Genomic DNA, 16,970 nt, shown 5'->3' on the forward strand with positions numbered 1-16,970 from the left:
CAATAGTTTACTATACTATACTTTTGAAAAAGAAATAAAAGGGAACAAAATCAACATGGAATGTTGTTATATTTCATAATCACAAATGTACAAACATTTCCTTTCAAAAAGGAAGTGACACACATAAATGTAATCTAACCTTACATTAAACTTAATTCAAATTTTGTTTTAATGGCGTCATAGCGTTATGGTGTTTTGTCTTTGTCACCAGGCAGTTTCGAGCATGATGTCGTCTTTTTATGCACATATAAGCCGTACTCTCTTCAGTTGTCATTTTTTTTGGCCGAAAAATGTGGCTTATATGTGAGTAAATACGGTATTTAGTGAAAACGTCATTAAAAAAGAACAACTGATGGACATACCCTGCAAAAAGCCGTGACCAATGGGAGAAGGGCTGCTGCAATGCCATGTTCATCGATATGCGAGCAGTCCTACAAATGACAGAAAATGTTACTTGAAAAACTGTGAATGGGAACACAACCGCACAACTGAAATAAATATCTAAGAGAGAGAGTTTAGTATCTAAGAGAGAGTTTAATATCTAAGAGAGAGAGCTTAATATCTAAGAGAGTTTAATATCTAAGAGAGTTTAATATCTAATGTAGAAAGTTTAACATCTAAGAGAGAGTTTAATGTATAAGACAGAGAGTTTAATATCTAAGTACTGTTTAATATCTCAGTACTGTTTAATATATAAGACAGAGTTTAATATCTAAGTACTGTTTAATATATAAGTTTGAGTTTAATATCTAAGTACTGTTTAATATCCAAGTACTGTTTAATATCTAAGTACTGTTTAATATCTAAGTACTGTTTAATATCTAAGTACTGTTTAATATCTAAGTACTGTTTAATATCTAAGTACTCTTTAATATATAAGTACTGTTTAATATCTAAGTACTGTTTAATATCTAAGTACTGTTTAATATCTAAGTACTGTTTAATATCTAAGTACTGTTTAATATCTAAGTACTGTTTAATATCTAAGTATACTTGACCGGCGACCAAAAGGGACCAAAAGACCGGCCACCAAACGTCCGGTCATGCATGGCCAAAGGTGATTTGTACATTCCAAAAATAAAGGTAAATAAAGCCAAAAATCCAACTTTTAGCTGATGAACGGATAACAAACCTGCAAGGTGCAGTTCATCATTCGAATGATGTAGTCGAACTGCTGGTCATCGAGCACGGCCCGATTCTGCAAAACGTGTTGATTGAGCTCCTGGGTCAGACACACTCGAGCTGCCCGACCCTTCAGCGCTCGGAGGACAGCCGGCATCAGCTACAAATGAAAGATAACGGTCCAATTTCTCCTTGTGTTTTCTAGGCCGAAAAAGTTGACTTTTCCAAATGACTGGTGATCCCTACCTTTTTGGCCTCCAACATTTTGTTATCAAAAATATACGTGATGCAGTTCCTGACCACCTCCAGTCGCCGGGCGCTGTTGGCCATCACGTTGCTGTTCCGGTCCAACGTGTCTCCTGCGGAAGGCAGGCAAGCGTGAGGCTCATTTATCAAGGTGGCACTTCAAAATGAAGCCCATTAAACACACGCTGAGCGTGGGGAGACGTTGGCGGTGTTGTAAGTACTGGTGATTAACTTGGACCTCTAAAAACTTTGAAGGGGATGGGAATTCGTGTTCTTGCTTTCAGGGGGCATTTAAGTTATTCAAATGACCTGATTATGAAAAGAAGAAAAAAGATCGGCCATTTTTTAGCAGGAGACGTGTCCAAACGTGATGAAATATAATCGCAGCCCAGTGAAAAAAAAAAAGTAAAATAAAAAATAAATAAAAAAAGCTAAAATAAACATTGTTTTAGATCTATAGAAAACAGAATATTCAGGGATTTTAATCCAGTTCATTTATTCCATTTATAAAAAAAAATCTAAATATTATATCTATATATAATATATATAATGGTCCAGCCCACATGAAACCGAGTTGACGTTATGTGGAACGAATTAGGGAATTTACATATAAAGTACACCTCTGCTTACAAAATTTTACAAAATAAAGTTCCCTCTAATTTTTTGTTGGTCTGGGCAGAAAGACAAGCTCCCTGAGCACACTTTTTGTGTAAAACATGCTGTAAAACACAAAAAAACATAAGATTGGACAGAGCTACTGCCACTGGCTCCCGCGTAAACGGCGCCATCATGGGGATATGGGTAAAAAAAAAAGTTTGGATTTTATTTACTGTGCTATGTACCATGTACTGTACTATGATTGCTGCTGCGCAGAGAGGACGAGAATAGTGCGCAATTGCCCACGCGCACAGCTTAGAAGGAAAATTGGTCTTGGCCATACTGCAGTTTGGAGTTTGAGAGACTGAGGATGTGGACAGGTGTCTTTTATTGCATTAACGAGTTAAAACAGATGCCATTAAAATAGGTAAAGAGTGGAGACCTCGTTAGAAGTTAGACCTCTTTAACAGCCAAAAATCTATCTTACTTGTTTGTAGGTGACCAAATATTTCTATTGCACTCTAATTTGGAAATAGTGTTCCCTCGGTTATCGCGGTTAATGGGGACCGGGACCGCCCGCGATAAGTGAATTTCCGCGAAGTAGGGATTCCCCTTCAAAAATGCTTAATTTGAATGTAATTAAAAAAAATACATATTTTTATTTTATTACCCCCCCCTGTATACAGTACACCATATAGAATACGGGTAGAGAGTGAAATTCATGTTATAACAAAAAAAACTGTAAAATATGTTGTGTCAATGTAATATTTGTATTTTTTTTTTCCAAAAAAAAGCTGCGAAGCTCTGAGTCCGCGGTAGCTGAACAGCGAAGTAGCGAGGGAACACTGTACAATTTTTTTAAATCAAACTATATGATTTTTTTTCTGGGGGGTGGTTTTCCACATTCTGTCGATCTATATTTGAGGTTTACCCATGTTGACAATTATAGGCCTCTCTAGTCTTTTCAAGTAGGTGAACTTGCACAAATGGTGGTTGAATAAATACTTATCAGCCCCACTGTATATGTTCATTTTCATGAATATAAATATGTTCATTCATAGAAGAGAAGTCAAAGAAATTGCAAGCCGGAACTCACCAAGCGGAGGGCCGGACGGCACCCTGCTTTTAACCTCGGCCTTGACCGCCGGCGGCGCCGTCTTGAGCTTGGCGGTGGCGTGGTCGATAAAAAGTTGCACCGTCACCTCATCCAGTCCAGGAAAGGGAGCCTGACCCGGAGGGGCTTTCTGTCCATTTTCCGACGGTCGTTGGACTTTATGCATACTCACTGCTGGGTAAGGGTTTTCCTGGAAAAGAGAGGCCAACGTAAGTCGTCCACAAATTCCGTCCAACGGAGCCTTTTGTTGGCGGGGGCGTACGTTTTTAAAAAGCTGCTCGGCCAACTCTCTGACGTGACTCATGACTTTGTGCGGCGAGGCTTCCTCCTGCCGGATCCTCTCTACTTCATTGGCCACCAGCTGTGAGAACAGAAAGAGTTGAAGAACGTCTCTCCTGGAAAAGCATTTCCAGACTTCACAGCTATGAATAAAATATGAAGTACTGCATTTATTGGCATATTGACCGGCCGCGCGTATAAGCCACACTCAGAAAAATTTGGTCGCCGGTCTTTTGGTCGCCGGTCTTTTGGTCGCCGGTCTTTTGGTCGCCGGTCTTTTGGTCGCCGGTCTTTTGGTCGCCGGTCTTTTGGTCGCCGGTCTTTTGGTCGCCGGTCTTTTGGTCGCCGGTCTTTTGGTCGCCGGTCAAATGTACTGTACGATATGAAACAGTACTTCAATATTAAACTCACTCTCTCTTAGATATTAAACTCTCTTTCATGAATATAATTTTGAGATCTGGTTTCAACAGTACTTAGATATTAAACAGTACTTAGATATTAAACAGTACTTAGATATTAAACAGTACTTAGATATTAAACTCTCTCTCAGATATTAAAATCTCTCATGAATATAATTTTGAGAGCTGGTTTCAACAGTACTTAGATATTAAACCGTACTTAGATATTAAACAGTACTTAGATATTAAACAGTACTTAGATATTAAACAGTACTTAGATATTAAACAGTACTTACATATTAAACAGTACTTACATATTAAACAGTACTTAGATATTAAACAGTACTTAGATATTTAACAGTACTTTGTTATTAAACAGTACTTCGATATTAAACAGTACTTAGATATTAAACTCTCTTAGATATTAAAATCTCATGAATATAATTTTGAGAGCTGGTTTCAACAGTACTTAGATATTAAACAGTACTTAAATATTAAACTCTCTCTTTCTTTGATATCAAACTCTCTCTTATGAATATAATTTTGAGAGCTGGTATCAACAGTAAACTCTCTGTCACCATTTGACCGGCGACCAAAAGACCAGGGACCAAAAGACCGACGACCAGAAGACCGGCGACCAAACGTCCAGTAACGATATAAGGCGTATGCTCGATTCAGTCATCTTTTTTTTTGTCTGACAAATGTGTCTCACATGCCAATAAATAGGGTACGTTTGCTTCTCTTTTCCTCACTCACATTGTCGAACAAATCGGTCGCCCTGTAGGGAGGTCCTCGCTCTGACACAAAGCCGGCAAATGCCATGCCGTCCAAAACCTTCATTAGGAAGTCATCTTCCGTAAGTGCTCTCTGCCCAAGAAAGGCCGCCTGCAGAGAAGGAGAAAAAAAAATGAAGCCCACCGAAAATCAGGTTTGTACGACAATTAGAATGAGGCGCTTTGTCTTACTTTATGGAAGCGAATAACTGGTTCGGGGTGAATGCGGATGATATGTAAACACCAACGATAGCCCAGGAAAAGCTGAGCAAACAGCCACAGGAAGATGGCCCGGATCTCCTTATCCTGAAATTATTACATTACAATACAACTTAAGTCTAAACACAATCAAATCGAGGACACGGCGCCATGATGAAGTCGTTTACCGATACATAGTAAGGAAAGGAACATTCTAGGTCACTTAATTTGATCTGTGCAAGGATACTTTTGAGAGAAAGAAATTCAATTCAATCGAAAAGTACCGTATTTTGACGACTATAAGGCGCACCGCATTATAAGGCGCACCGCATTATAAGGTGCACCGCATTGTAAGGCGCACCGCATTATAAGGCGCGCCACATTACAAGGCGCACCGCATTATAAGGCGCACCCTCAATTAATGACATTTTTTCCATATATAAGGTGAACTGTATTATAAGGCGCACTGTATTATAAGGCGCACTGCACTATAAGGCGCACTGTCTATTTTGGAGAAAATTTAAGACTTTTAAGTGCGCCTTATAGTCGTGAAAATATGGTAATTGCTATTGACTTCCAGGTATGAAGCACTCACTACACAGTCACCTCTAGAGCCAGCCATTGTTGATGTTTTGGATTTTTTTGTATAAAATCTTGCAGTGGGGGAGGAGGTATATGATGGAAGATTTTTTAAACTAAGATGGCATCTGCATATTTAAAAGCATTGTTTCAGTCCAGGCGTTTGTGTTTTTTTAATATCTGACAGAGGTGGTTTTTCATTTTTGGTTTTGTTTTTTCCATATATAAGGCGCACTGGATTATAAGGTGCACTGTCTATTTTGGAGAAAATTTAAGAGTGCCTTATAGTCGTGAAAGTACGGTACCCCTAAAAAAGCTATTAAACGTGGATCATCATAACGAGAGAAATTTCGGATTTTCTGACTCTTTTTCCGATTGGAATTTACCAATTTGAATTTACTGAAATACAAGAAAAAGATCAATATGATCTAATTTTCAAATAGTTTCCCATTTTTTAAATAGATTATTGTTGCAAAAAATACCAAAAATAAAAAAAACACTATTACAGTGGTCCCTCGCTACTTCGCGGTTCAGCCACTGCGGATTCAGAGCTTTTTTTGGAAGAAAAAAAAATACAAATATTACATTGAGACATCATATTTTAGTTTTTTTTGTTATAACATGAATTTCACTCTCTCTACCCGTATTCTTTATGGTGTACTGTATACAGGGGGGTAAAAAAATGAAAAAAATTAAAATATATATATATTTTTTAAATTAAATTCAAATTAAGCATTTTTGAAGGGGCATCCCTACTTCGCGGAAATTCACTTATCGCGGGTGGTCCCGGTCCCCATTAACCGCGATAACCGAGGGATCACTGTACTCACGTTTTGGTTTTAGCTAATGAGAAAGCACATGTGTCGGTGAAAAGGAAGTGAGCACAATACTTTCAAAATAATGGAAGGTTTTGACACCGTGCAAAATGCAAAACTTATTGACATCACTTACATTTTCCCCCATATAGATTGTATAAAAGGGATTTTTAGGTTTTTTTTTCTCAGTTTTGATACAAAATCCAAATTCAGCAGCTCTGTAAAAACTTTGTGACATCTCTGCAGGCTTTTTACCTGAATCTTGGGGGCCGATGATTGCGAGGACTGTGGAGGAAAAGCGTGATCTGCAATTTCCAGCTCGGGATCCAAAACCTGCAAAAAACCAAGACGTGCCACGAAATGAGGTCTTTTTGTAACTCCATTATATAAAAACAGTGATTGTATGATTACACTTCCATTTATAAAATACATTAACCAGGAGATGAGATGGCAACGATAATAACTCGGCAAAAAACACCAAGACTTTTGTTTATCAATACTCCAAAGTGCATTGGATTAATTCTTCGTCAAGGAAAAGACTTGAATAATATCTGATTTAAGTCTGAATTACCAAATATTATTACTGTGCCCATACACCAGGGGCACCAGGAGATACACACTGTGATCTCTCTGAGTGTATGCAGCTAAGCCCAGGTTTAGTGTTGCCTACCAACAATCTAAAGCATCATGGCTCCTGCATGCATCCCACACAGCAGATTCTATCGTTTCCACGAATACTTTACAATCTCACAAATGAATGCCGCCGCCTATCCGAGGCATAATCGCCGCTTTTCCGGTTTTGCAATGATGTTTTTGTGTTAGGGATGTAAAGGCCTCTTACCGCAACATTTGTTCTCTTGACTTGACTTTAAAATTGGATGGAATAGAAACGAGCTCTGTCATCGACAATGTTCCCTCTAAGATGTGCACTTGCGCAATTGCACACTACTCTCGTCTTCTCCGCGCAGCAGCAATTATATGGCGCGCAGTAAATAAAATCCAGACTTTTTTTTTTACCCCTTTGCCCATGATAGCACCATTCACGCGGCAGCCATTGGCAGTAGCTCTGTCTACTCTTATGTTTTTCGTGTTTTACAGCATGTTTTACATGAAAAATTAGAGGGAACATTGACATGCACCTGACACGACAGACAAGAATAACGTGCGCATATTTTTCGGACTATAAGTCAAACTAGCCAAAGAATAATAAATATATACAAGTTACACTGGAGCAATGTTCTCTCTAAGATGCGTGCGTGTGCAATTGCGCACTACTCTCGTCTTCTCTGCGCAGCAGCAATCATATGGCGTGCAGTAAATAAAATCCAAACGTTTTTTTTACCCCTTTCCCCATTGATGGCGCTGTTTACGCGGCAGCCAGTGGCAGTAGCTCTGTCCACTCTTATGTTTTTTGTGTTTAACAGCATGTTTTACATGAAAAATTAGAGGGAACATTGACGTGCACCTTCTTATGGCAGGTGTGATACTGATGTGCCCGTAGCGAGCAATGATGATGTCGCTCAAACCGGTACTCAAGTGTGCTCAGGGAGCTTGTCTTTCTGCCCAGACCAACAAAAAAATAGAGGGAACTTTTTTCTTGAAAATTTTGTAAGTAGAGGTGTACTTTATGTGTAAATTCTCTAATTCGTTCCATGGTTCCAACTACCAACTAAACCAAGGGTGTTGATGCGCGGGCCGCATTAACGTCAACTCGGTTTCAAGTGGGCTGGTCCATTATAAATATAATAATTAGATTTTTTTTCATAAATGAATTAAATAAACTGGATTAAAAGCCCTGAATATTCTATTTTCTATTGATCTAAAACAATTTATTATAGCTTTTTTTATATATTTTTTTATTTTACATTTTTTTTCACTGGGTTGCGATCATATTTCATCACGTTTCCAGGTCATTTGAAAAACTTAAATGCCCCCTAGTGAGCAATGATGATGTCGCTCACACTAGTACTCAGTGCGCTCAGGGAGCTTGTCTTTCTGCCCAGACCAATGGAAAATGAGTGGGAACATCCAGTTCATCTACTTATGTTAATCATAAGTCAAAATAAACCTTGTTTTGTTATGGACCAAGTTTATCCAGGAATATTTGTTCCCATTTAGATTGTTGCTTTATCACTTTAAAATAATTCAGAGAGCAAAAAACGGTATGTATGTATTTGTATATTTATTTATTACCTATATATTTATGTCTAAAATGTTTTTTGCTGTGTCTGTATTCTCACCCTTTTGCTATTGTGACAATAACATTTCCCGAATGATGAATACAGTTATTTAATCTAATCTAATCTAGTCTAGTCTAGTCTAGTCTAATCTAATCCAATCTAGTCTGATCTGATCCAATCCAATCTAATCTAATCTAATCTAATCTCATCAGAATTCAGATATTTTTGGGAACAAAGTACAGTAATCCCTCGAATATTGCGGCTTCACTACATTTTTTTCTCGGGGAAATGTTTTTTGTAAATTCATATAAATGTAAAATTCCACGCTGAAACTTGCAAGGGGAAGCCACTCTGCTGTCCTCCGCTTGCTAAAAAATTACAATCATCATAATAATTAAATAGGGGTGACCCTACTTTGCTGTTTTTCGTTCATCGCGGCCATGTCTGATTTACATTAACCGCGTAAATCGAGGGATTACTGTATGTTAAAGTGTTTGAGAATATTGAGCCATATTGTTTTTCTTAGTACGGCCCATTGGGAATTCCTAAAAATAAGAAAAAACATGCGAGTTAAAAACACAAGTCAAACAGTCCGACATTTCCAAGCAATGTTGTTTGAGCCTTCACCGAGATTCATGTAAAATTTCACTCTAAGCAAGCGTCTTTTCGAATTGCCTAATGTTGTGTACTAATGACAAGCTATGGATGTCCTAAATAGCCTCATGTGGTAGAAGGACACTTTTTGTGGTTGTCTTGGAGCATGACATGACCAGCACAGCAAAAAAGTGACTGTCGTTTCAGAAAGTAAAGACTCAATGTTGGCCACCAAAGCATAACGCAGGGGTGGGGAACCTTTTTGACGAAGAGAGCCATAAACAATTCATATTTTTAAACATTATTCCTTGAGCCATACTTAGAAATTTAAAGTAAAAATACATGATAATGTGAGCCCTTATTATTCAGTTCATCAGTTTGAAAGTAAAAAAAAATCTGAATTCTTTTGAGAACATTATTTCACTGTTGCTAATCAATGCGTATCAAAGTCTAATGAAGAAAAATTATGATGTAAAAAGGCGCTAGAGATAGTTTCGGCGCCACAGTGACGCTCCCATTGTGGGACTTAGGTCTCTCACCAGCGGTTCCCATATTTCACCACATAGTTTCGCGGAGAGCCATATATATACATACACCGATCAAAAGAGCCACATATGGCTCCCGAGCCATAGGTTCTCTACCCCTGGCATAGCAGGAGCTTTAAAAAGGAGCTCAAAAAGACTTCCCAAAGGATGCAAATTTCAAATGGTGCTAGTGTTGCCGAGTTTTTACCATGGAGAGAGCAGTCTGGGTCTGCTGGAGAAGCGGCTCGGGCAGCAGGGAGATGTGAACACACTCCGGGATGGTGACGGTGCCACCGTCCAGGTCGGCGATGATCACATCCAACTGCGAGAGAAAATGCTGACCGGTAAATAACATCATCGTTGTGTTCCAACTAGCCCAGGGGTGTCAAACTCCCTTTGGTCTGCGGGCAGAATACAGCTTAATTTGAGATCAAGCGGGCCGGACCAGTAAACTCATTGCAAAATTACATAGAACTAACAATTAGCCCACTTTTTTCCTTTGTATTAGTCACTAATACTAATAATTAGTGCAAAGAATGAGTAAATGATCAAAATGTTTATTAAAAGAATTTTGCTTTTACATTATGAACAATATATTATGAACAAAAGAATAACATAAGAACATAAATAAATGTAAATTCATGTTGTCTGCACGTACTAAAACAATGCGCCCCCTAGCGGATAATACAAGAACTACAAATTTTAAAGAAAAATCATATATCTTTTATACAATGCAGCTTTCTTCGGGCCGTACCAAACCACCAGACAGGCCGGATCCGGCCCGCGGGCCGTATGTTTGACACCCCTGAACTAGCCATTCCCGTTGAGTAGAAGGCCGAGACACTTACCAGTTCTTGCGTCTCGGATCGGAAAAATGAGTTGACGCCAATTATAAAAGGGGTGGGCGTACTCAAAACCTCCAGGAGTTTAGCAGGCAGGATGGGAACGTATGTGAAGCTGTGGATTTTTTGTTGAAATGTGGTTGAAAATACGATGTACCGAGATGGTTTACATTCAAGTCAGGACATATTACCTGTATTTGAGGGGGAACATGATGGCCAGCAGTCCACGACAGGCATCTGTTAGTCTTTGGTAACTGCTGGATAGGAAAAGGATCTTGTGCTCGGTAAGAGCGGCGCAGAACAGGTACAGAACGTTGACGATTCCTGGGGTAGAGTAGGAATTAAGACATGCTGGTATACCATTTCCAATGAGAAATGAGTCCATTATTGCTTTGTGAGTGTTGGAGTTATTTTGTAATACTATTATATATAGAAATATGTTTGCATTTAATCATTTTTGTATAAGAGCTTCTTCAATTTGTCTGGGGCAAGCTCAGGATCGTAACATGTCACTGAGTCCTCGTTCCAAGGACTGTTTAGTAGAATGCAGACCTGGAAGGACGCTGAAGAAATTGCTGATACAGCGTGATCGCTATCCAAGAACCTCCGTGATTACTCGCATATTACCGTAAATCGTGACGCTCTTATAGCTTGATTATGGAATTGTTTTGCCAAATGGAGGCTTGTTTGTTTAAATCCCGATGGAGTTGTTTTTGAGTTCCTTAATTGTTATTATTGATTACCTGGTATGTGATGAGTGTTACAGCTTTTGTTTGTGCTTATGCAATTTTTGGTTGATTTGAGATAGGAGTTAAATCAACATACGAGTTCAGTCCCGTAATGCAATAAGCTGGTATTTTGAGGCACCACTGTACTGCCCTACTTACAATTTTTTTTGAACCAATTAATTTCATAAGTCAAGGGACGACTGTACTGTTTTAGAAACTAGTTGGCTGATGTTGTAGATGGTAGACAATGGCAAGCCACCAAATCTTCCCATACCTGTCAACTTGTACGTTTTATACGTATTTGATACGTTTTTTTACCATTTCAAATCATGTATGCCGTTCACCGACTTTAGTGCGGGGAAAAAAATGAAAAAATAAAAAAAATGCCAATATTTCTGAAAAACGATCTCAACAAGACCGTTTTGACTAAAATCCAGATAGTCTCGTAAGCTGGAAGGCAACGACGCCACTGTCATCGATAGTTACTATTGTCACGGTATACCAGCAAAAATTACCCTCAATCGTATGTATTTGTTTAGCGCTGCGTACGGCAATATCGCATGCGTAGATATACATACAGTAAATATCGTGGAAGCAACCATGGAGGAGCCACCTAGTAAGAAACGAGTTACCGCGAGTAAACATGCGTCGTACGGTGTTTGTAACGTTTTTGGGGGGTTTGTACGGGGAATCATAATCATTTATAAGGGCATTTATCGGCAGAGGTTGACAGGTATGCCTTCCCGACTGGTATGAGAAAATGAGTGGTGGTGGGTGTCCTTACCAAGCTGCCTGAAGAGCTGCGCCACACTGCTGCCGCTTACGGGTAGGGAGTCATTGATGGGAGTCTGGATAACTTGCCGGTCCCCGGCGCCTAATGTGATGGTCCGCTACGAAGGAACAGGATTGGTTAACAGGGGGGTTTCCAAAAACCAAAGCCTGTGTGTGGCTTCTCAGAAAGAGCTGCGTGACGTGGATTTCAAACACAAGCGTGAATCAGCACAATAGAAACAAAGAATTCCAGAAGCTTTGCAGGTACGTGACAATTAAGCCATTCCAGCTGCTGGCGGGGTGGATAAGCCTCATGGTGAATTCACTGTATCGCTTGGTCTTTAAGGCAGATGTCCCACTGATATGGAAAGTCTTACGCTGGCTTTTCCATTGTCAGGTAATAGTTGGACATGATACGGTTAAATTGGTGTGCAAGCAATGTTCCAATTGCGCACTACTCTCGTCTTCTCTGCGCAACAGCAACCATATGGCGCGCAGTAAATAAAATCTAAACTTTTTTTAACCCCTTTGCCCATGATGGCGCCGTTTACGCGCCAGCCAGTGGCAGTAGCTCTGTCCACTCTTATGTTTTTTGTGTTTTAAAACATGTTTTACATGAAAAATTAGAGGGAACATTGACATGCACCTGCTTATGGCAGGTGTGATACTAGTGTGCCCATAGCGAGCAATGATGATGTCGCTCATACTGGAACTCAGTGCGCTCAGGGTGCTTGTCTTTCTGCCCAGACCAATGGAAAATTAGAGGGAACATTGTGTGCAAGGATGAATTATGTGGGAACCATCAAGTGTGAGGCGGTGAATGTGGGCTGGTTGGCAATTAGTCGAGTGGATTTGCATTTTAACGCTAGATAAATAGAATGGTCTTGACAGAGAAGACCAAACATATCGTTTAGCCTGCAGGCAGGATAAAAGTAGTAAGCCTGTGTGCCAAATCATTGGAAACTCGTTTATAATCAAAAATCTATTCACATCCATTGGGTTATCTTCCATGAATAAATCACTTCAATTGTTTTGGTCTACTCAGATATTAAACGTTTGTATGGAAAATTGAAGATATTTCGTCACTGGAAAACTAACTCAAATAAGAGCACAACTGTGAAATGTCTATCTTTCTTGGGAAAGGCATGAATATTTGTTTTTGTCTTACTCTAAAATGACCTCACAAGAGAAACAACTCTTCAAAGCTAGCTAGCTGTTCAAGCTAACTCTTCAAAGCCGCTTTGCACCATAGAAAAAGCAATTTTCATATTACGCTTATCCACGTTACAGTTGTGGTAAAATGAAACAATGCATAATGCTTACCCCTGATATAAAAAAAGGAAACTCAGATCCGAGTTCTAAAGTATGCCGCCTCCTCAAAAACGCAGCAACTTGATGCAAACTTGGCTGACTTTGATGTAAATCAACTTAACGACAAAAATGAAGTCGTTAGACTACGTAGCAACAGTATAAGGCTAAAGAAAATCGATGAAAAGCTTGAAAAATGGGCGATCTGTGTTGTATAACCATCACGGACGGTAGTGCATGAGTGCGCTGACTCGGAAATTGCAATTATGACTCAATGATGCAAGAACAGCCGGAGCTATTAAAACAAAAGCCAAGCTTTTAGCCAAGCCATTATGTGATCTCACAACTGATCAGGGAAGAATATTGAGTCCAAACTACAGGTAAAAGATGGAAAAGCAAAGCTGCAGTTCACAATTTTACACGTTTACGCACTGTATTTATTCGCCCTTATAAGCCACGGCCAAAAGTTGATTTGAAATTTTAAAATTTTACAAATTCTCGTGTAGAAGCCGCCACTCCCTGAATTCCAATTTTCACGGTTCCAAGTTGGAAGCTATTTCATTTTGATGGATTCCAGTCAATAAAAGCCCAGTCCTTGTACAGTAAACCAGAAAAATTCTGATGCAGATGTGGGCCTTTGTGGATTTATTCATGATAATAATAATGAACTAAGCGGCGGCCTGGGGACCAAATCTGGCCTGCCGCATCATTTTGTGCAGCTCACAAAGTAAATGACTTTGTTTTATGATCAAATTCAAATAAATGTATGTATAGGGGTATATTTCCAGTGTTTCCCTGTGTATTTTTTTCTTTGTTTTTTTAAATCTAAAAATAGCATTACTAATAATGAACATAAGAACATAATATTTTCTCTCCTTTTGAAATGAAAAACAAATTATCAAAAGATTTTTTACCTTACTTAGAAAAAAAACCCTAATAAAGTTCGACGTGGCCCGAGACAAAATGACTTTGACACCCCTGATGTAGCGTGACCGGACGTTTGGTTGCTGGTCTTTTGGTCACCGGTCAAATGTACTTAGATATTAAACAGTACTTAGATATTAAACAGTACTTAGATATTAAACAGTACTTAGATATTAAACAGTACTTAGATCTTAAACAGTACTTAGATATTAAACAGTACTTAGATATTAAACAGTACTTAGATATTAAACAGTACATAGATATTAAACAGTACATAGATATTAAACAATAATTAGATATTAAACAGTACTTATATATTAAACTCTCTCTTAGATATTAAACAGTACTTAGATATTAAACTCTCTCTCTTAGATATTAAACTCTCTCTCTTAGATATTAAACTCTCTCTCTTAGATATTAAACTCTCTCTTAGATATCAAACTCTCTCTCTTAGATATTAAACTCTCTCCCTTAGATAATAAACTTTCTTAAATATCAAACTCTCTCTCTTAGATATTAAACTCTCTCCCTTAGATATTAAACTTTCTTAAATATCGAACTCTCTCTCATGAATATAATTTGGAGAGCTGGTTTCAACAGTAAACTCTCTGTCAATATTTGACCGGCGACCAAGAGACCGGCGACCAAAAGGGACCAAAAGACCGGCGACCAAAAGACCGGCGACCAAAAGACCAGCGACCAAACGTCCGAGCACCCTGACGTAGAGGCAGAAAGAACTCGACCTGCTGGGAATATGACAGCGAGAACCTAAAACAACCCATAAAAATGCTAAGCAGCCTTGAAATACATCAGAAAAAATGTATGATAAATGACACAGGAATAAATCCTTGTTACTTTGAGTCTACAACGTTGCGACATTCCTCACAAAATACTATAATAATAGATGGCCTTTTGTTTGGGTTTTTGCAGCCTAATGTTTACGTCGATACTCTTGTATTCAGTGTGTTAAGACTAATCACGTGCGATTGGTCTATTCAGACTGCCCGGCCGGAAGCCATCTGCTGTTCCATATGGTCAGCTAGCAACTGAACTACGACCGACCGGTCAGGCTGAAGTTAGAGCATGCGGCATGTGGTTATACGAAACGTATTCACGGACGTGTGTTAACGCTCAAAGCCTGAAAGCTCCAAATCATGAGGGAGGCCATAAAGACAAGGATCCACATTCAGCGGACAGGCTTTGATTTCAAAACAAAAGCACAAAACAAGCTTTAGTGGCAACATTTCCAGACAATTGGACACATTCTTTAAAGAAAGTCTGATTGGGAAAGGGTCATTTGCGTGGCGGGGGAGCTGGATCGATCGATGTTACCTGGAGACAGGCCAGCAGCCAGTCACAGGCCGGGACCTGAGGAACCGTGTCTAAACTACAAACTGGGGACTCAATTATCTGTAACACACAGGACCCATGTACAATTGGGGAGGTACAGAGATGACACAATGGGTTTGAACGCAAACCCAATTTGGATATTCCATTTACAGTCATACCTCTACTTAAAAAAAAAGATCCAAGTTACAAAATCCCCCAAAAAGTAAATGCATTTCCTGATACCTTGTTTTTATTTTGAAAATATTGTCTCGGATGCATCGATTCTGATTTTAAAAAATCGCTTCACTCTACTGTAGGGAAAGGGAACCTATGGCTCGGGAGCCACATATGAATCTTTTGATGGGTGCATATGGCTCCCCCCTAATCTGTGAGGTAAATTATGGAAACTGCTAGTGAGAAAGCACTGAAATAGGAGCGTTACGTTGGTATTAGGCCATCGACACTATAATTTATAACTTCAAATCATCATTTTTTTTTCGTTACACTCTACATTTCTCATTGACAATCATGATTAGCAACAACGTAACAATGTTGTCAAAAGAATTCAGTGGCTTTTTGTACTTTAAAAGTCGTAATGTGACTAAAAAAGGCACACATTTTAATGTATGTTGACTTTTAAATTCAGAGCATGACTCTCAAGGATTAATATTTTAAAAATATGAATTGTTTATGGCTCTTTCCATCAAAAAGGTTCCCGACCCCTGCTCTACTAGGCTCTCATTGGCTGTCTTACAACAACCACTATCCATGTTTCAAGATTCTCTCTTACATACCTGTCCACCTGGGCTAAATTATCCCCTTAATAATGATTGGATTTCCCCTGATTAAGCGATAAAAATCGTACAAATACAACCCAGCACATATTATAACATACACACACATATAGGGCACACGTAAAAGTCTAAATTGTACAACAAACTGGACAGCTTTCTGACATCGTGGGTTCATAGGGATATATATGTTATATATATATATATATATATATATATATATATATATATATATATATATATATATATATATATATATATATATATATATATATATGCTTCAATACGGATAGATTTTGTATGCTTGTTATTCAATTTAAGACATTAATAAATGATTTTCCTTCATTTTTGTGTTTCTCACAAGGGAACAAATAAGAGAATTGACATATAAAGTACTGCTCTACTTACAAAGTTTTTGAAGTTACGAAAAAAGTTCGGGAACCAATTAATTTCGTAAGTAGAGGCACGACTGTATACTCACATAGACTCCAGCATACTAAGTAATTAGTCTTTGCACCATGTGCAAGTGATATATAAAGTAGTCGTGTGCATTCATTGGTGTGTATTGTCCAGAGGGATGGGCGACCATATTTGATTTATAGACTTTTGGACTTTTTCTAGGCAGGAGAAGTGAGATTCATGCAGTTACCTGGGAGCCTCCGGCGATTGGAATGACGCACGTGAGCAGATTCCCTATAACCGTCTCCAAGGGGACAGTCAGGCCATCTACGTGGACGGTGTAGACCAAGGCCAGACAGTTCTGCTCAGGGAACAGAAATGGAGACACTGCTCAAGGACAGAACAGTCTCTACAGCATCCTATCAAATCAATCGAACTTTAGGTGATGGAGTTAAAAGG

The 16,970-nt window shown here is 38.8% G+C and overlaps 1 protein-coding gene across 4 annotated transcripts in view; it reads right to left on the bottom strand.

Moving 5' to 3' along the window:
* The window catches only part of sbf1 (SET binding factor 1), a 55,294-nt gene that overhangs the window by 24,697 nt on the left and 13,627 nt on the right, over positions 1 to 16,970 (bottom strand). For 2 of the 4 annotated variants that reach the window (XM_077710140.1, XM_077710139.1), the window contains exons 5-18: positions 16,762 to 16,872; positions 15,325 to 15,402; positions 11,774 to 11,879; positions 10,453 to 10,585; positions 10,268 to 10,376; positions 9,628 to 9,741; positions 6,377 to 6,454; positions 4,722 to 4,835; positions 4,513 to 4,641; positions 3,342 to 3,440; positions 3,062 to 3,269; positions 1,369 to 1,481; positions 1,133 to 1,282; positions 363 to 431 (exon numbers count right to left, since the gene is read on the bottom strand). In XM_077710140.1, coding sequence (XP_077566266.1) covers positions 363 to 431; positions 1,133 to 1,282; positions 1,369 to 1,481; positions 3,062 to 3,269; positions 3,342 to 3,440; positions 4,513 to 4,641; positions 4,722 to 4,835; positions 6,377 to 6,454; positions 9,628 to 9,741; positions 10,268 to 10,376; positions 10,453 to 10,585; positions 11,774 to 11,879; positions 15,325 to 15,402; positions 16,762 to 16,872 — 1,611 coding nt within the window. The remainder of the gene's footprint in view (positions 1 to 362; positions 432 to 1,132; positions 1,283 to 1,368; positions 1,482 to 3,061; positions 3,270 to 3,341; positions 3,441 to 4,512; positions 4,642 to 4,721; positions 4,836 to 6,376; positions 6,455 to 9,627; positions 9,742 to 10,267; positions 10,377 to 10,452; positions 10,586 to 11,773; positions 11,880 to 15,324; positions 15,403 to 16,761; positions 16,873 to 16,970) is intronic. The other 2 variants (XM_077710143.1, XM_077710141.1) reach the window with 1 other exon arrangement.

Source organism: Stigmatopora nigra, chromosome 23 (assembly GCF_051989575.1).
Source record: "Stigmatopora nigra isolate UIUO_SnigA chromosome 23, RoL_Snig_1.1, whole genome shotgun sequence".
Classification (NCBI taxonomy): domain Eukaryota; kingdom Metazoa; phylum Chordata; class Actinopteri; order Syngnathiformes; family Syngnathidae; genus Stigmatopora; species Stigmatopora nigra.